The sequence below is a fragment of the Anoplopoma fimbria genome, chromosome 17 (assembly GCF_027596085.1).
Source record: "Anoplopoma fimbria isolate UVic2021 breed Golden Eagle Sablefish chromosome 17, Afim_UVic_2022, whole genome shotgun sequence".
Classification (NCBI taxonomy): Eukaryota; Metazoa; Chordata; class Actinopteri; order Perciformes; family Anoplopomatidae; genus Anoplopoma; species Anoplopoma fimbria.
In genome coordinates, this window is record NC_072465.1 from 945,001 (window position 1) to 965,501 (window position 20,501).

The 20,501-nt window shown below is 38.5% G+C and overlaps 1 protein-coding gene and 1 long non-coding RNA gene across 3 annotated transcripts in view; both read left to right on the plus strand.

Moving 5' to 3' along the window:
- Positions 1 to 3,720, plus strand: part of LOC129105718 (uncharacterized) — a 6,196-nt gene extending 2,476 nt beyond the window's left edge. Inside the window, exons 2-3 of the long non-coding RNA XR_008531829.1 lie at positions 3,291 to 3,360; positions 3,687 to 3,720. This is a non-coding gene — a long non-coding RNA (uncharacterized LOC129105718). The remainder of the gene's footprint in view (positions 1 to 3,290; positions 3,361 to 3,686) is intronic.
- A 2,315-nt stretch (positions 3,721 to 6,035) lies between these two features.
- Positions 6,036 to 18,635, plus strand: elmo2 (engulfment and cell motility 2). 2 transcript variants are annotated; one of them, XM_054616888.1, is made up of 17 exons: positions 6,036 to 6,167; positions 6,264 to 6,363; positions 6,808 to 6,959; positions 8,009 to 8,087; positions 10,060 to 10,095; positions 10,465 to 10,515; positions 10,924 to 11,046; positions 11,534 to 11,653; positions 11,790 to 11,894; positions 11,970 to 12,078; positions 12,260 to 12,396; positions 12,821 to 12,984; positions 13,075 to 13,187; positions 13,300 to 13,407; positions 13,553 to 13,635; positions 13,744 to 13,821; positions 14,796 to 15,000. In XM_054616888.1, the coding sequence occupies exons 1-17, from the start codon at positions 6,121 to 6,123 to the stop codon at positions 14,994 to 14,996; spliced, it is 1,806 nt and encodes a 601-aa protein (XP_054472863.1). In that variant the 5' UTR covers positions 6,036 to 6,120; the 3' UTR covers positions 14,997 to 15,000. The 2 variants fall into 2 exon arrangements, with proteins under 2 accessions (XP_054472863.1, XP_054472864.1); XM_054616889.1 differs by lacking the exons at positions 6,036 to 6,167; positions 6,264 to 6,363; positions 6,808 to 6,959 and adding an exon at positions 15,280 to 18,635 and having other exon boundaries at positions 7,884 to 8,087; positions 14,796 to 14,997.
- Positions 18,636 to 20,501: the final 1,866 nt, after the last annotated feature.

The window sequence follows — 20,501 nt, forward strand, 5'->3', positions numbered from 1 at the left end:
CCAGTGTCAAAGATAAATCTAGAATTGTGTTCATTATTTCTGATTAAGCAAGAGAGGCTTCTTTAGCCGCAGACATAGTACGCTTGTAATTCAATACAAACTTGCGCCAGGAGGCAGAAAAAGAACAGTTTGATTTACGTCATTTACGTTACAATCTCCTGCGAGCAACGTGATCGATCATTAAACCAGGGTGAAGACCTCTTTGAAAGTTTTGTTTCAGTAGAAAGAAGTGCAACTGAAACTGAGCTGAATCCCGGAGACTAGAAAAGGCTGTCTTTAAGTCACTGGTACAGTTTTGACAGGTCCTGTCACTGCAGTGAAAGGAGCCAGGACTGCAGGCAATCGCTCACCAAGTGCAGCTGAAGTTGACGGACAAATGGCCAACATTCAAATTACAGACTAGTGTCGCTTCAAATTTGACAAGAAAGTGATGTGACGGCACGGATGTGACAGGAGATGCAGCAAGAGAAGAAACCTCTATCCAGTGTGATAGAATCAAGTCCAGGGTGTCACCATTGGTGTCAGTGGGTTCATGTACATCCTGAGTAAAACCCAAAGTATTTAGAAGTACTAGAAAGTCTTTATAAAGGAGGTGAAATCACCAAAAATTCATGTCTCAAGTGAGTAACAAGGTCTGAGATAAATTCTCTCGGAGTCTGTTACCCTGCACATTGGTTGATGGAGACGGTTTGAGTTCAAGAGCCTCCAAAGAGTTGAATTTAATAACAAATTTGGAGGTTAAATTGAAAAGAGACTCCTAGATTGAGCCCCACCTTGTTTGAGTTGAATTTAGTTTTATTTAATTGTAAGATTTGGTTTAGGCCATGTGTCACATAAACCAGTCATATCCGGACTATGCTGGATCAATCAAGTCATTTATCATGTTAGCTGGAATTTATGAAACCAAATTTGAAGGTCTTGTTTGGGCTGAGGATTTTTAGTATTAGGCAAATATGTGAAACCACCAGTAGATGATGTTTTAATTGGGACAAGATACCTTTTATTATTATTGTATCAGATCCATTGTTCATGTTATTAGTATTATGATATGAAAAACTAAATTACACCTATAACTTAAATAGTCAACTTTATCTTAATTATATTTGATTGTGTGATAATGTAGGAAGTCAAACCTGAACTTTCATTTTCAACTGCAATCTCAACTACTAATTATTAATGGAGAAATCAAATGGTTAAATACTTTTTGTAGTGTTTTAGAAAATTATTTATCATTATTTTTTAGTATGAAAAATGTAATATGATGTTATTGATAGAAGATAAATCATAAATACCAATAGTCCAATGCTACAAAGGAAAACACCAATGCTGCATAGATAAAAATCTAGCTATAACATGGCTTAGGACTGTGCATATCTTCAGCCAAATGTCAGTGCTAAAAATGTAGATTAGCAACAGAGAAAAACATCTCCCCATGTTTTTTTAATACAAGAACAAACTTTTCAGAGAGGGCTGAGGGATCAAATGTTCTGTGACGTGATGGGCATTCAGCTTGAAGATGCGTAGGCGGTGCAGTCGCTCCATCAGATGGATGGTTAGACTCTGAATTGATTTGGCAGTTTTCACTGCGTATCATTTGCAGAATCCAACTTAATTTTTTGTCGTTGATGATAATCACACATGCATCACTCAATCAGTCTGTTAATCTCTTTAATTTGTGACAAATTATGAGGAGAAAGCAATGCGATGATCCTGTGGTTCAAAGTTATTGAGATGAAAGGATTCAGGAGTGCTTAGTTTTTTTGGAACAATTTTTGTTACAACCTTGAGATGTCTTTATTATGAAGAGCCAGCAGCTGTAGTTTGATGATGCTCTGACAACTGAGTCTGTTATCTTAGAAGATTAAACTTATATTTCAGAGCTAAATATTTGTATTTTATAGATGATCAAAGGACAACAGTGTCAGACGTAACGGCCATTGTTAATGTTAACTGAGAGATTGACTTATTTATAAAATCAAACTTAGGAATTCTGTGCTGCAGTGTTTAAATGTACAATAACACTGGTAATCCTTTTTGGAAGATAAACATTAATTAAGTCTGGTTCAGGTTGTCTCACCAGTAACCATTTAATGTTTAAGATTTATTTTCAAATGAGCAGCTTTAAGCCGTACAAAGTGTTTTGTGTCCTGAAAGCATCCTGAATGCAGACCAGCAATGTCTTTTTCTTCTTCCGATCACCAGCAGAGTCTGTCAGACAGCTTTTCATGCTCATTTCAAGTCGCAGCAGAGAGAGATCTCATTTTGTTCTCAAAGACCGGTCGCTGCCTCTTGTATTTCAGAGCAAATAATGAAACAAGTTTAATAAGCGTTGGTGCACCAGTAAATGTAGCCATGGTATCGTTGCTGTTATAATAAGCAGGAAATGTTTGGGGGGAAATAATAGTGTGCTCTTGCAATTATGTAAATTAAACACTTGTATTAAGTGATCTACGTGAGTGTAAGCAGTTATATTCCTAAATTGTACACTTCTCTACACAGCTTGTGGGTCATGCAGTACATATGATTTATTTCTGAATTCAGTTATTCATTGCTCAAATGCAAAATATGAAGAGAGTCAATGGACACTGTAATAAATCTGTGGACCCTGCTTTTTCAAGCACTATGATTAAAAAATAGTGATATTACCATGGTGTTTTCTTTCACATCGTCTAGAGCTCTTTTCAGGAGTATTGAGGCTAATAGCTATATCAATATATCATCTGATAAAACGTTGTACAACATTTACAATTGTGAGATGTTTCTAAATGACCTCAAACAAATGGTGTCATTTCAGTAATGCAACTTTACTTTACTTATCGGCCAACAAATATGCATCTGTGATAAGCCAAATAGGGTGATAATAGAGGTCAGACTCTATAGGTCCCACCATAAAAAAGCTGTGTTGCAGATCAAGGATCACAGTTTGACTTCTTCAAGATGATGCCACAATAATAGGAACAAACCCACTTAAAAGTAAATTGGCAATAAAAAGTTGGTTAAGAAACAAATGGGATCTAACTATATTTGGCATATTTACTTTACATAATAATAACATGCCAAGGGAAACAAAGCACCGCAAACCCAGAGCCCAGTAAGCAGAATGCTCGACCCAATCAAGATCTGTGTGTATGTGGGTGGTTTTGTAACAGTCATGCTTATTGATCCGTTCACTGACCGATTCAGTTCAGAGGAGCAAAAATGCAGGGATGGACCGAACTGAGACTTTAGTCTTTTTGAGGAAAACTAGGCTTACACTGACACGACCGCTGTGTGGGTTTCTGTGTTCACAGGAGAGCTGACTCAGTGGTTTATACAGCAAAGCTGTGAGAGTGACTGACCTCCTAAACACGTCTCCATTAGGTGATGTATAACCTTTATTTAATATTATTCAGAAGTTAATCAATCAACAGACTGAAAACCCAGAACATTTTTCCTCGTCCAAATATTCTGACCTACTGTCGGAGTGCAGAGTAAGAAAAACACTGATTTATAAAAATGAAATTATACTTTTTTTACATTCTGAACAGGTCAATGGTCAAACACTAACCATTACTTATCATTTTTAATAGCATGAATGTCGCAGTTTAAGTGTTCTAGAAGTGATTAAAAACTGGTGGTATCGACCCAAATATTTCAACAGGTGTAGTTGGACCAGATATACAACTAATTTATTTTATTTTCTGTAGGGTGCTGTGATCAAACAGCCATGCCGCCCCCAGCTGACATCGTGAAAGTTGCTATTGAATGGCCTGGTGCTAATGCTCAGCTTATAGAGATGGACCAGGTATGTATTTGTGTAAAACACAACAATAAACACATCTTTCGTTGGTCTCTAATGACTCTTCTTCTTCTAACTTCTATCAGGCTTTTAGTGGCTAAACCTATAGAAAGTCATTTTACTTTTAATTTAATTGTAAATTCTTTTCCTTATGAGTAATGTTGAGATGCTCCCGATGGGATGTCATTTGTGTCATTTTGTGTGTTTGAAATGTTACTTTTTTCTGTTTGCAGAAAAGACCTTTGTCCTCAATAATACGGGAAGTATGTGATGGGTAAGCATTACTCCCACACATTTGAATATTTACCCGGTGATTTGTATTGATTTGTAGTCTGACTTTCGGTTTGGAATATTAATAAAATATTTGCACGCCTCTGATGTATGACTAAGAGGAAGTCAGAGCATGGCAGCTGTTAAACTTGTGATGCGCAGTCCGGTAACAGTTGGTGCATTTGTGTAGACACCAGTTGTGTCACAGCATTCCAGTGGTTCACACACAATTCAACTGCTGATACCTTATATAACCATTCTCACCCATTACTTCTTAATCATCAGCTCTGCTTGTATCATAGCATGTGATTTTGTGCCTCACTGTTGTCTTTGTGTTTTTTGTTTTACCTTTTGTCGTGTACCGCAGTGGTGAATATTGCATTTTTATCTCACCCATCCACCTCTCAGCTGGATCTACCCACTGCCTCCCTTTTCCATTTCAAACTGAGAATCCGTTGCACATTTACTGTTTACACCCACTGATCAATTCTCCTCCACAATCCCTCAGTATTTGCCATTTGTGAAAATACAAATGCTGGAGGAAGCAATCTGACTTTCAACAACATTTTGTTCATTCATACTAGAGTATGCTGCATTAAAACAAGTTACACGGCTTCTTTAGTTGGTATATAATACCTGAACATCCCTCTTCCCTGTCCTCATCCTCAGCTGGTCTTTATCAGGCTCCGAGCAGTTTGCTCTACGTTATGCTGATGGCCCTCAGCTTTACATCACTGAGCAGGTGAGCTTCACTGTTCTCTTCCTAAGCTTGAATTGATGGCATTATTAATTTGTGTTAAATTTGTGGACATTTTTTTCCTTTGTTATCTTTTAGAGCCGTGGTGAAATCAAGAACGGGACCATCCTTCGATTAGCCATTTCACCTGTGAGTCAGCTTTGTTTATTCCTGTTCAGTTGTGTCTTTTTTAAGAAGTTTTGAAATTGTAATATTCCTAAAATAAGATACAGTTAGCTATTTGTACAAAGAGTATCCAGTGTGTATTCTGGTTCCTCCCTAAATTTTCTAATTCTTATTTTATAGTGACTTGAAAAGGTCTTTACACATGAACATCACCAAACTCTACTTTGGTGCAGCCAAACTTTTTCGGTCTTGCAAGTTACGCTTGTCCGTACTCAATAACATGACTGTCAGCACATGCTGGTGGGAGAGCTCTGCTTTTAAAAGGATGAAAGGGGTTGATGTGATTTGCCATGGTGGATACCAGCCTCAATAATAATGTATGATAATATATTCTCCCTAATCCCACCCGTCCTCCCACATGCACTGTGGGTGCACCTCACGCCTCCACCACCAAAACACACAACAAAGTGGTACCAAATATCCTGTGCACGTATTCAGATTTAAAACAATTTTATTTATTTTTTTCTTGGCCGTCTTCATGTACAACTTTGACCTATCGTATTCAAAGTAGTTCTGCATTTGTTCAGACTTTGTGCCTTAAGATTTCTGTCAATAGAGCCTTTAATGCTTTATTTTACTTATCTAGTTAGCATTATATAGTCATGTAAACATAAAGCAATAGGTCGAAGCAGTTCAAATTTATATCATACAGACTTCGTTAACCATGTTAAGTTGTGGCTGTAGTTACACTTGAGATCCACCTGTCATTACATAAATCATGTGCACTGCTCTTTATGCATCAGATTGTAGTCTCATCAAATTCATTCCACACAGCTTAAATTTTACTAGAAATGCAATGACTTTCTGGCACCCTGTGTTTTAAACAGTTAGCACTTAGACATCGTAGTTATTACCACTGAAAGCATATGGAGTCAATGCATCAAACACGGGAAACCAACACAATTTGCAAGTACTTTTACATAGGTCTGATTAAGAATGACCTGATGCATAGCCTTAAAATCATAATTCATTGAATGGGAGGCTGAGGTAAACTCGTCATGAAAGTGAGTTTCTTTGTGTGTGACAGGCTCGTGCTGCTCGTCAGCTCCTGGAGAGGATCCAATCCCACGGTATCGACGCTCGGCTGGAGGCTCTGAAAGAGCTCGCCAAGCTGTCCGCAGACCCAACCTTTGCTGCGGAGTTCATCAATATGGAGGGCATTGGGACGTTGGCCCGTCTTGTTGAGAGTGGCACCCAGTGAGCACAAATTCAATCGTATTATTTTTTCTTGGTAGTTGGAACAGGTCCGATGATGTGATGAGGCCTCTACTAACTGTTCTTTGCTTCCCTCAGCTTTGGAGAAATGCTGGCCTTCACTCTCACTGCCTTCCTGGAGCTAATGGATCACGGCATTGTGTCCTGGGACCTTATCTCCCTCTCCTTCATCAAACAGGTACCTCCTCCAATAGAAGAGCATTTCATCTAACATATACATTTCACAGAGAGCCCACTGGATAAATGTTTACGGTTTTAAATTTCAAGGTCTGTCTTTTTTAACCCTTTTTATTCATACACTTTTATTTAATTACTTCACCAACCTTTCGTCCTACATGCCGGAAAGAGTGGGTGCAGTTGCCTAGCAACACCTCACATTATTCCAAGCTACTTCAGTGTGTAGACTAGAGGATGTGCCTATTTCTCTTCTGAAAACTTTCTGAACTTTTGATTTAGTTTTCTTTTACACATATATTTACATTTTCATAAAGAGAGGGAGCCTGGTGATTTCAATCTTTTAAGGATTACAAACTCTTGTGAATTGACTCATAAACGCACATTTGATGATGTCAAAGATTCAGAGTCATCTTCATGTTGCTTGGTCTTCTCTGTCCTCAATCAGATTGCAGGCTATGTGAACCAGCCGATGGTGGACGTGTCCATCCTGCAGCGCTCTCTGGCCATCCTCGAGAGCATGGTCCTCAACAGCCACAGCCTCTACCATCGTGTGGCACAGGAGATCACCGTTGGACAGCTCATCGGGCACCTGCAAGTGTGAGCACACACACACGCACAGGGGCTTCCTGCACTCTGATATGGGGGGGGCAGATGTGTGAATGTAGCATTGTGGGGTAACTTAGGAAATAAAATATTAGAAATTTGCTACGACATTTGGTTCGTGGCACTGTTTAAAGGGTGAGTTCAGGATGCTTAGATGACCCCTATCAAACACCAAAGCTGATGTTATTCCATATTGTTCTTGTTGTCAACAAATCCCATGAAAAAAACAAAACCAACGTCTATCTTTCAATACTTTGCTACTTCTCTAACCTAAGCCCATTGGTTCCTATGGAAGACATAATCCTTAAAAAACAGGTCACATGTACGCTTCATGTACATCATTTCCTCAACAACTGGATACATGTACAATTAGAAGCAAGTAGTTCATTTGTTAAGGACTACTTTCAGCTGCGGACTTATACACTGCACTTAGCGTTCCCTCACCTCATTGATCTGTGTGTGCAAGTGTTGACGTACCTCAGAGTCATGTTTACAGGGCGTTACGCACCACTCTCCAGCTGCAGGCCTGTGGGTAATGAAGCATGTGGAGGTTTCAGCTTAGCCCTTTTTTCCCACGAGCCCGCATGGGTTAACTTTACGCTCCGTCATAAGTGACTGCATCGGGGGGCCCTGGCTTGGTTCGTTTCCATGACATGACTCCGGAAGGACTCTACCACACATTTCTCTGTAAAAAGATTTTAAAAAAGCTATATTGGGCAATACTTTTTAGTAGGATCCATTTATGTTGGTTTTGGTCTTTTTATGGTTATACGTATATTTCCAGGACTTTTTAAATATGTCCAAGATATTCGGAGTTTTACTGCTTGTATAACAAATGAAGAATAACATACAATTTTTCAAAACGGTGTGAAAGAGGGTTCTCTAAAAGTCCTGCAGCCTTCCCAAATATTTGTAGTGATAGTGATAAAAGTGAGATGTATTGTTGTGTAGCATAGTGGTTATCCTTTAGTTAAAACTCTGTATGGACATTTGTGGAGCATGATGCTTCTAACTGGTTGTTGCAATGCTTGATATTCCTTCAGGTCAAACCAAGAGATCCAAACGTACGCCATCGCCCTCATCAATGCTCTTTTCCTGAAGGCACCCGAGGACAGACGGCAGGTCAGTGCCCTGTATTAGAGAAAAGCACTGAATACGCATAATGAATGAACAAAGCTAGAATACTAATAGTGTTCCATCCTCACACTGCTCTCTGAAAGAGCCACCCATACATAAAAGACTGACACTTATTCATAATAGTGGCATGTTTTCTGGTGTCCGAGCTGCAGATATTGGGTATCTCTGGCTGCTAATGGTGGCTGGTAGGTTGGTTACTAAAGCTAATCTCATGAATAAGACGTCTGTCTGCCAGCTGTCATGATTCTGTCTGACAGTCATCGCCGTAATGACGCACTCACTCAAAATAGTACTCGCTTTCCTTTGAAGTTTGCACATTTGTTATGCTGCGGTTATTTCAGAATAGCTCAGCGAGGTAGACCAACTGAAGGATGACTGATTGTGAAAAACAGACAATGTGCTTTGATCGGATCTGAGCAGGAAGCAGTAATTAAAGATTGATTTAGCTATATTCAGTAAAAAAATGATTATCTCTATTTGACTCAAGTAGTGGTTCACGTGACATCCAAATATACTTGAATATGACATTAAGTTCTGGTTGATTTGACAGAGTCGGACAGAAACTTCCCAAACAGATTCTGAAATATCTTTGTAGCACAGCAAATTATACAAAGACTAAAGGAGCGAGTGCTTCATTGGACGTCTGCCCAGTATTTTACTCATCACTGTAACGTCATTAGTCTGTGCTCCGCTCACCTTGCAGCGATATCTTCTGTCCTAGCTCACACAGTGCATGAACATACTGCATTGTTCCATCTTGTTTCACACATTTTCACTTGCCCTGCGTGTCTCGTATATAGCTATGGTTCTCCATGTTAAAATTTGATTTGTATGCATTACTTATGTATTTGACCATTTTTACTATAGAAAAACAAGACTTTAAATCTTTTATCCTGGACAGAGAAAATAATGGCTCAGGAATTTAATTGGAGGTAAACGAACACAGAGAGTTGAGAATCGAACAGTAGAAACTAATCACATCCTACAGCACAATAAAATCTCACTTAAATAATAAAAAATAAACGTTACTTTAAACTTTTTTAAATTGTGACTTTAAATACCATATATTTACAACTAACTCAAAAGATTTATTTTCATTTAATCAAAAAAATTTACAAAAACTGTCTGTTTTTGTTGGAATTCACTAAGTTTTGAAAGTGCTGATGAAAAATGCAGGAGAGTTGGTATGAAGGCGGAGGGTTCGATGACATTGTGAGAAAAGGAGGGGGAGTATGTTTTATTTAATTTGATTGTGGGTTGTATGAGGACGCACAGTACGTCCCAACAGTTGTCCTTGAACATGCAGTCCTCTCCAACTGCTGGTGTTGACCACTGGAGGGCAATCTGAGTCAGTTCTTTGAGATAAAAACATCAGAGGGATCACTAACAGTACTAAAATAAAGGACATTACAATGAACTACTCTTTAAAATATAATTTTTTTTGACTTGTTGAAAATAATCCTAAAATCATGCAGCAATTCTGGCAGCATCACAGAAGTACAACAACATTCTAATACGTCATGATCTGATGAGTTGTTTCTCCAGTTTATTTTTTACAGTGAAGATAATCCTTGACAGATTAAGGTTACATGACAAACATCTTCACCAAAGGAGCTTCCAGGACACCACAGTGATTTTCATGCATACATTTTGGTTTAAAGATCACCTTTTCCTGTGTGGGTTGATAGAATTTCACAGCTCTTTAGTTTGTAAAAATCCTTTCAAAACCAGATAGATGGACTCCTAAATGCGCGGTCGTCTGATGCTGCATGTCGGCCATGTGAGGTTTTCCAAACAGCTAAATGTCGTGACTGCTTCTTATTTGCCATTATGTTGTTCTTATTTTGTTGCATGCTGTGCAGGTGATGTATCCCTGTATCTCATTGTCCATGTGTGTGCACTCTTTGTTTCCATCACTGTTACACCCACGTCCCTCCTCCCTCCCTTCAACCTGTAGGAGGAGTATACTAACCCGCTGGAGCAGCACCTCACTGTGAGTACACATCCCTCAGCATCTCATACCGTCCTCTCCATCCCACAGCCCTTCTCCTCCCTCACTCTCCATCTTTTTCTGTCTCATGGAAAGCCGCCTTATAATCCATGCAAATGTAGATGGAGCTTGCTGCAGCAGACAGACTGTGTTGACAGATTAAAAATGTTTTACAGAAGGTGTGAAGGGCAAATAGTTATAACCAGCGATGGAAACGTATCTTCAATTTTGCTGCATTTCTGTAGTTCTTTAAAATTCCCATTTCCTGTAGTTAGACTTTGGTAAAGTTACTGCTGTGCACTGCATTGCTGTGTAATAAAACATCTTCCCTCATCAGCCCTCTGTGTTGGAATAATGTATCTCTACCCTCAGGAAATGGCAAGCACTTTGGCTCAGAAACACCTGCGATCCATCATCCTCAATGTGAGTATCAAATCTGAAATGAAAGTTTGCAGATATTTCTGGCTATTCTACAGCTGCACATCCGAGTTAGCGCTCTGCTTCAGAGGCTAATAAGCTTTCAGACAGCTGTGAAATATCCAGGAGTGATCACAGGATTTGAGCGGTTCCCAGGGTTTGTGTTTGAAACTAGTGGCTAAATCAAACATTGGAAAACTTATTATAAAAAACATATTTCTATTTAGCCTTTCTTTGAGACTATCCTTTGCTGGGATTTGGTGGTTGTGGGGGGCTGAAAGTTTTACACCTGGGACCACCAGTTCAGAATGTTTTTGTATTCTTTTGGGCTTTGTGACTTGATGTACCTTTGTGCATAAAATGTAGCAAAATATGGAGGCTTTGCTCTGAACTTAATGCTCTTCTTTTTTTCAGCATGTTATCAGAGGAAATCGGCCAATCAAAGCAGAAATGGCACATCAGCTGTATGTGCTGCAGGTACTAACCTTCAACCTTTTGGAAGAACGAATGATGACCAAAATGGATCCCAATGACCAGGTAAAAATTTTGATAGTGAATTTTCTGTTCGTCTGATCATTGATTTATGTATTTTGATAATGCCGTTTAATCTGTTAAAATAAAACATGATAAGTGAAATATAGATTTAGATGTAAAAGATTATAAGAAATCTATGGTAAATTCAAATCAACAACATGGTTAATCAAACTTTGATCTGTGTCATTAAAGGTTTTAATAATCTCAGTCTGGTTTACACTGAAATAGATTTGCATAAAGTGTTAAAAGAGGATTAGATAATAAACATTTTCCTGCTTGTTTTCATCAGTTTTGTTTACAGTGTAGATCTGGCCTTTGAATCTGAATGTACTTTGTAAATGTTCCAAAGGGGGAAATGTAATTTTTGATCTATTTTCCCTGAGATCAGATTTTTAATTCCCCAAAAAGTCCAAAATTATTATTATGTTGCTGCTATAACGTTAAAAGCCTCAATATTTATTCTGAAACATGTTGGCTTGCTGTGGTTCAGGCTCAGAGAGACATCATATTTGAGCTGCGAAGGATTGCTTTCGATGGAGAAAATGACCCCACTGGTACAGAGAAGAGAAAGGCCATGTACACCAAGGACTATAAGATGCTGGGGTTCACTGTGAGTCTCCACTATAGATCTCAGTTTCTTCCATAATACTTGTAAAACCAACTGTACAAATAGATTCAAATAGAAACGGTTACATTTTTTAGTTACATGTTTTAAAACTAACTTATTATTTCTGTTTTACATGCAGAACCATGTGAATCCGGCCATGGACTTCACCCAGACCCCTCCGGGAATGCTGGCTTTGGACAACATGCTGTACCTCGCCAAGGTTCACCAGGACACGTACATCAGGGTGGGTTTTGGCCTCACGCATGACTTTGCTCAACTCCGAGGTGCCACATCTAACATATCTTCTCGCTCGTGACAGATTGTGCTGGAGAACAGCAGCCGCGAGGACAAGCATGAATGTCCCTTCGGCCGGTGTGCCATCGAACTCACCCGAATGTTGTGCGAAATTCTGCAGGTTGGAGAATTGCGTAAGTAGATGTGTGTTTCACACGAGGTGAACCTGTTGTGTTTTTGTTAATCCAAAATCTTAATCTTTTTCTGAAATTGTGGTATGACTTTAATTATTCCATGCCAGTGTTTGTGAGAGTGATAGAGAGAAACATGCCTCTCATACTAACTTTTTCTTCTCAAAAAATGTATTTTGTGTAGCTAATGAGGGCTGCAACGACTACCACCCCATGTTCTTCACTCATGACCGGGCGTGGGAGGAGTTCTTCTGTGTCTGCATCCAGCTCCTTAATAAAACCTGGAAGGAGATGAGGGCCACAGCTGAGGACTTCAATAAGGTCTGAGACTGAAGCGTCGTTAACACATTCATATACGTATATATGTTTATATTCCCTGCTTTGACTAACTCAGAACTCACATATTTACTGTCTATTATATATTTACAGAACTGAACATGTATTAGAAAAGTTTTTCCTGTTCCGGTGTGAGGGTCCTGGAATGTACAGATTGTAAAGCCCTCTGAGGCATTTTGTGATTTGTGACAGTCCCTGTCCCCAAAATATTTTAATTCATTAGGCCTCAAATTTATCAAAACTCATTTTTTTAAATAATTTTTAGGACACACAGGACAGAACTCAGGGTGACCAGATGTACTGAATCCTAACGTTTATCCCATCACCTCTTAATATTTAGGGAGTCTGATGTGTTTTTAATCCACCTTTCCTCACTCGTTCTCTGTATTTGTGCTTAAACATTGAGCAGGTGATGCAGGTGGTCCGTGAGCAGATCACCAGGGCTCTGGCAATGAAGCCGTCGTCTTTAGACCAGCTGAAGAATAAACTGCGAGGCCTCAACTATTCAGAGATTTTGCGTCTGCGGCAGTCCGAGAGAATGAGCCAGGATGACTTCCAGTCTCCGCCCATCATGTCAGTGTGTAGCAAAGATAAATAATAGTATAGTATTGTGCACATTTATGTTTTTTTTCCTTTGTTGCTAGTGCTGTTTTTGTCCTCCAGTGAGCTGCGGGAGAGAATTCAGCCAGAAATCTTAGAGCTCATCAAGCAGCAGCGACTCAACCGGCTGTGTGAGGGAAGCTGTTTCCGCAAGCTGGGGAACCGCCGAAGGCAAGGTACACACAGAATCAATACAATCACTTTGCTTTTTTTTCTGCTGAAGGAAAACTGCTGCTTTTCATTATCAGCTAAGCATTGTGTTTTTGTGTGTCTCTGCCTCTTTTGTAGAGAAGTTTTGGTTCTGCAGACTCTCACTGAATCACAAAGTGCTGCACTACGGAGACCTCGATGAGTCACCTCAGGGCGAAGTGCCTTTTGAGCTACTCAGTGACAAGAGTAAGATACATTTATTTCTTCAGGTGGCTCCATCTCCCAACTCATCAACTTTTCATTACACACATGATGACACATTCACTAGCAGACCACACCGTATCTGTCAGTAGGCTGACCTTTTATAAACTTCTCTTTATGTCCCTCACAGTCCCCGTCTCTGACATCAAGTCTGTGGTGACCGGGAAGGACTGCCCTCATATGAAAGAGAAAAGCGCTCTGAAACAAAATAAGGTACTATTATTTCATTTTGTTTTTAACTGTCATTCTAGTCACATGGCTGTTCTTTCATTACTTGCTGTTACTGAGTGTGTTGTCTGTCGTCATGTTTGCTTCTCTCAGGAGGTGCTGGAGTTAGCCTTCTCTGTCCTATATGATCCAGATGAGACGCTCAATTTTGTGGCACCAAACAAGTATGAGGTAAGCTCAGCAGCAGAGAGTGATTCAATCATCATCAGCTACATGATTCAATATTATTTTGAACAATGGGTCAAATCTGTCAGACAAGAGCATTTAGCAGGTTAAAGAGCCATATATTTTCCTCAGAAGTTGGTGGATATCAAAACAGAGCTGAAAAGGAGGAGATAGTAAATATTGGAGAAACATTAATCAGGTCGCCAGAAACACATCTCTAAATAAATGCTAATGTTGTAATGTAGTAGGCAACTGCTAACATTATTGCTATTACCAGTTTAATAGGTGATAATATGTCAGTGTGGCCCAAAAAGTTATTAATGCTGCTGCTTTAACTTTAAAGCTTAAACCTGGCATTATTTGTGTAACCACCTACATCATTTACTTAAATGTTAAACATCTTTTAATTGTCACAAACATACATGAAATGACCTCTGCTTTGAATCCATCTTAAGCATTAAGAGGAAAGCGCTGTAAAAAGCCTGGGGAGCAACTGTCACAATATCATATTTTTACTACATGATTATTGTGGCCAAAAGAATTCACTATAACGTTAATCTCGCCATATCTTTAGAAAATATGAAATAAATACATTTAATAATAATAATGGTATAATTTAAATTCATCCTACATTTAGTTTGTGAGTTTTGTCTCTTTTTTGCAAATTAATTACATAACTGTACAAAACCGTGATTTAAGTTACACAATATTATTATAATATCAAAACAATTTCATTTTTAAATTTCGCGGTTACCATCTCTAGCGGTATATCGCAACTCCCCAAATAGCTGCTCATTCACAACTATTAAAATTTTATTTCAAACGTTTACAATATTTGCATGAATCTGCAAATATGGTAAACCTTTGAATCAAGTAAATAACCTACAACTTGTTGACTTAGATAGCACTGTGTAGCGACTGTGACCAAGAACTGTTCTCAGCCTTCATGCATCTTCCTCTGTGTGGTGTTCCCGGAGCAGTACTGCATCTGGACTGACGGGCTGTGTGCGCTGCTGGGCAGAGAGATGGGCAGTGACCTGACACGCAGTGACCTAGATACTCTCATTAGTATGGAGATGAAGCTCCGCCTCCTCGACCTTGAGAACATCACCATCCCAGAAGCCCCGCCCCCCGTGCCGAAGGAGCCTAGCTCGTATAACTTCACCTACAACTACAGCTGAGGTGTGTGTGTGTGTGTGTGTGTGTGTGTGTGTGTGTGTGTGTGTGTGTGTGTGTGTGTGTGTGTGTGTGTGTGTGTGTGTGTGTGTGTGTGTGTGTGTGTGTGTGTGTGTGTGTGTGTGTGTGTGTGTGTGTGTGTGTGTGTGTGTGTGTGTGTGTGTGTGTGTGTGTGTGTGTGTGCAGTGCACGTGTGTGTTTGTCAAGGAAGATTACCTCTTGATGAATTTAGCTGCAGATGTTTGCACCTGGAAAGGTTACTTTGAATACTTTTTTTTTACGTTTCAGAACCCTGGAGACTTTTCTCTATCCGTGTTTGTGATGCTGTATGGTTCGTCAAATAGGAGAAATGTGTTTATAGCTTCACAGGGAGGTCCGAGGTCAGGGTCCACTATAGAGCAGTTACTCCTGGAGCTGTCAGGGATTCAGTGAGTGAATCTCATTTATCAGTGCGGTCTCCAGGCAACGCTTCCCCATTCTTTGCTATTAAAAGGTATAAAGCTGCCTAAAAAATTTGCCTCATGGGGTTTACAGATCTGCAAGTTAGTCTTTAATTGAGTACATTTTAGTAGATTGTTGCTTAACTGTTCAATCAAATAGTGCACTTGGTCTCCATGGCAGCAACAGATGAAGTGACCACTCCAGTGTTAATACCGTGTTCACTATGATTCGGTCTATCCCCCCATATGAAGGACGTATGATGTAACGTCACACAGAGTAGAGTGAGTGTGTGAGAGTGACATTCAGCCAGTGTCTCGCTCAAAGTCACTTCAGTGGGAGGGGTAGTTGATGTCAGGAGGTATTAAACATGAGGTTTCTGGTGAAAGGACGGTCTCCCTAATCAGAACACCATGCTTTATACAATGGTGAAGATATTTGACCAGCAGTTCAGTATTGACAAGAAAATGTGCCAAATTCAGTTATAAAGCTTGAAGCACTATTTAAAAATGTACTTGTATAACAGATAGGGTGCGAGAATAATATCTGTTTGTTACTTTTATCATACTGGGACACAAAACCCCAGGGCTGCAACTAACAATTATGTTTATGAATTGACCATTTGATCTAAGAAATAACATAAATAAGTTGTAAATAATCATCACAATTCCCTAGAAATTCAGTTCTCAAGTTAACATAAATGTTGTTTTGTCTGACTAATGTTCCAAAAACCACCAACAAAATCAGTTTGCTACTGTTGAAGACAAAAGAAAACCAGCAAATAATTATATCTGAGGAGGATCAAGTAAAATTTTGCCTTTTTCTTAAAAAAATGTAAACCGATAAGTGTTAGTCAATACTTCTGCAGATTAATTTCCTGTCCATCAACTAATCAATCGATACACTAATTGTTTCCCTGCACAAAAGTGGTTCTGACAGCATTTAAATATTTCTTACAGCTTCTGTTTACTCAACATTCATGCTGCTTCAGATCGTTTGACTCACTTCTCTCCTCAGACTTACACATCTTTTTATAACAGTGTGAGTTAGATATACGTATCCAGTTGAATTGAAACTGTTCAAGCAGTGGTGAGAAGACACAGCATTTCCGAATTTATGTATCTGAGTGTGTATTTGTGTGTAAAGATTGGAGGTGTAAGTGTAAATTGTTTATGTTGAGAGATGGACGGAATAATAATGCATTGCCTTATCAGTCAAAGTTACCTTATATTTTGAGTAAAAGTAGCATTTATAAGCAGTACGTGGATGGTTTATAACACATTAAACTATAATATGTGTTAATGTTTTTGTTATAATGACTTCTCCTATGAACCATCACTACTAGTGTGTATACATAAAATTAATGTTTGATAAAAAAGTCAAAATAAAATATAATCATATATATTCAAGAGTTAACATATAGTAGATTGTTACAATATAACAATTTTACAGTATGTTATAAATCATTACAAATCTATTTGAAGGTGTGTTTAAAACAACTGAAATTGTAGTAATTTATGTTTGCAACAATGCTGTACTGTGTTATTAAACACTGATTAACTGCTAAAACACCAGTTAGATCCTTCATGGAGGAGTAACAGTTGATGTTATAAACCACTTATTAACTGTTTATATGCTGCTTATAAATGCTAAATTAGGTTTTTGTTATCATTTTTGGTAAGATTATAGTGACAAGTTGGGTTTCTTACCAGTTAAACAAACTTACCTGACATACCAAGAGTAATTGATGCCCCTTGTGTTTCAATTAATCAGCAGTTTTGGGGCTGGATTTTGACTTTTTAGGACACTGCACAGGCAAAAGGGACTAAAGAGCTGCTCTGCTGGCCTGTTCTAGAAACAAGACCCTCCCATGAATGGAAGCAGGTCAAAAACAGCTGAGTGACACGGCTGTGGGCATCTAGTGCTGCTCATGTATCGTACGAGCAGACAGTATTCTGTGCTTTGTATGCAGTGATATCAATTATAGTAGTATTGCTCGATGTTGTTCTTATTTCCGTAGTGCCATTGGTTTGTGTATTTTAATCACTTGAGTCACTTAATGTCCTGTCAAAACCAGTACAAATCACTACTGTCACTTATTAATGCAGAATAGAATTATATTTTTGTAAATGATTGTACAATCTTATTAGCTGTGAAGAGAATGGGTATCGAACCAACAGCGTCGCTCTGTACAATACATTCAACACGCCCATAACTGTGGAAGACATTCATACTAACAAAAACGTTTTTATTCTTCACATTTTTTTTATTCACAACCACATTTTCAAACTACAAGATCCTCATATTGTTTAGGAATGACACCCACTCCAGCACCCAATGATGATGTCAGTGTTCATGTATCGTATAATGCTAATGGGAATAATGGAAAATGCCATTACTGTTGATGTTTGTGAAAAGGGACATATTTGAAGTTAGTTGTTTTCAATAATGTTTCTGTTGTTTGGTTTTTAACTAATGTTGGAGCATGTAAAGGTTCCCTGTGGAGTTTTAGACATTTAGTAGTGCTGTGGAGCTGTCTTTCTTGGAGTGGGTCCCTGTTCTGTATGTCTCATGCACGCAAATGAGGACGCATATGTGGTAAAAATTCCTGCTAATGGTATTTCTTCACACTACTACATTGATCAACAGGTGGTTATTCAATGAGAAATACTGCAATGCTCGAGAAAAGGCAGTAGATGAATTCTACAAGCTATTTAAGATGAATGTTAACAATACTAGATGTAAAATAACTAAACAATCACTCTGCAAATGTTTTACGGCACGTTTGTTAGACCTCAAGGATACACACTAGTTTTAGTGAGCAACACTGAATGTAAACATGTTTTGTTGGATTTAAAAAAAAAAAAAAAAAAAAAAACTCCACAGGGCCCCTTTTAACTGCTCGAAAAGGGTTATTTTATATTCCAGTAAGTCGTCGAACTGCAGCTAAAATATATCAATAATGACAAAATACCGCAGTGAGTAAAGGATTGTTGCATTGGATGTACTAACAGTATGACTTGGTACTCTTTTACATGACTTGCTAAACTATTTATTTACACTTGCTAGTGATCGTAAAGAATGACATGTTTGTTAAGAAATAACAACATAAAGTCAAAATATGGTTTACATATAGATCATTGTATGTATATACAGTATTGTGTTGCCTTATTGAAGAAAATGTATTATGTTTTGTGTGAATAAATACAGAGTCTAACTAGATTAGATTAGACATCTTTATTGTCCACTGCATGGAAATTTGTCTTTGTTTACGTTTGAAAGTTTGAACCTGGAGTTATTCAATAACATCAATTAAGATATATTCAAATATTTAATTCAAGAGTTTGAGTTTTAGAATGGAAATCACGATATGTGATCATCAAAGAATGAAAATATGTTGCATTTTCACTGCAGTGCCTATAATATATTATACAATGAAGGAGTTTGACTGTTGTGTGACAAAAATTAGTAAAATAATTATTTTGATATTTCAATTTAAGTTTTACCTAGTCGTTTCAGACCGCCAGTAGCGCGTTTTACTTTGAGCGGGTCCCCGTTTTTGCTCATCCCGTGCACGCGAGTGATGACACGCATGCACGCGCTCTACGGTGAAACAAAACTCCCAGTCCTATCAATGGTGTGCCACTATTCCACTGATCTGCAGGTGGAGGTAATACGCCTAGATATGCAGCAATGCTTCATCGAAGGCAGTGAAGAAGAAAACTCCAAGCTAACCAGCATGATGGAAACAATGCTGGATTTCAATATCGACTTTGCAAATGTTTTATTAGGACTGTAATACATAAACATACCATCAGAGCTCAAGGATGCACACAGTGCATGTTGGTGAGTAACACTAAATGTAAACATTATTTTTTATTTAGAAGAAAACTCAACTATGAAGGACCCTTTTAAATAAAATTGTCAATACCACTACGTAAAACACCTCATTGCGAATAAAGGCTCAGCATTCATCCATGTTACTTCAAAACTAACAGAAGAATTAGCAGCCAAAGGTATCAAAAATGTAAACCGTCAGGGCGGCTGTGGCATAGTGGAGAGCAAGGTAGTTCTCCAATCAGAGGGTCGGTGGTTCGATACCCGGCTTCGGCAGTCGATGTGTCCTTGGGCAAGACACTTAACCCCAAGTTGCTCCTGAAGGCCATCGGTGTGGACTGGATGATGAATGTTAGTTAGAGTCTGATGGTGGCACCTTGATGGTAGCCTGTCATCAGTGTGTGAATGGGTGAATGATATGTAACATACTACTGACTGTAAGTCGCTTTGGAGAAAAGCGTCTGCTAAATGACTGTAATGTAATGTAATGCAGGTCACAAACATTTCATGTAAAGGGATTATATTATGAGGATGATTAGGATTATTATTTTCTGTAGGCTAAAGCAGTATCCCACATTTATAAAATCACTTTTAACTTAAACTGTCTAACAAATGTAGTGCAGTAAAAGTAGCCTACATATTGGCCATATTACATTTAGTGGAGTCATAGAATAAAATAGCATTAAATCATTAAATGGAAGTACAAACATGTATTTAAATTCAGTCCTTGACTAATGTACCGAGTTACTTTCAACCACTTAGAATGACATTTGATTGTTATCACAGACTGACTTACTTTAGGTTTTAAGCAGTTTTAGGTATAAAGCTCAAGGACGAATACACCAACAATTACAATTCATTTTACACTTGTGACCCACAACAGCTTCAGTCCAGCCAGCTTGTATCAGTTGAGCAAATCAGTATACTTTAACCTACCGCCCTGGAATGAGTTTTGTTTGCTGTAATTTTGTAAATCAAGTTCCACTGACGTTATTAGGATCAGTCTGAGCTAGACAAATCAATTTATATTTTTATTATAAAAAAAATTGAAAGAACAAAATTCCCTGTGCTACTGCTCAGCAAGGAAACACTTAGAGATAATATCTTGACTATACTTTCACCTGTCTGAAGCCCCCGCTCAGTTTCAGCTCTTACCCAGCAGGGGACACACTGTCTTGTGTTTACTGAGATGGTGTCAGATGTCCTGAGCTATTATAATACTTATTCCTGCTGTG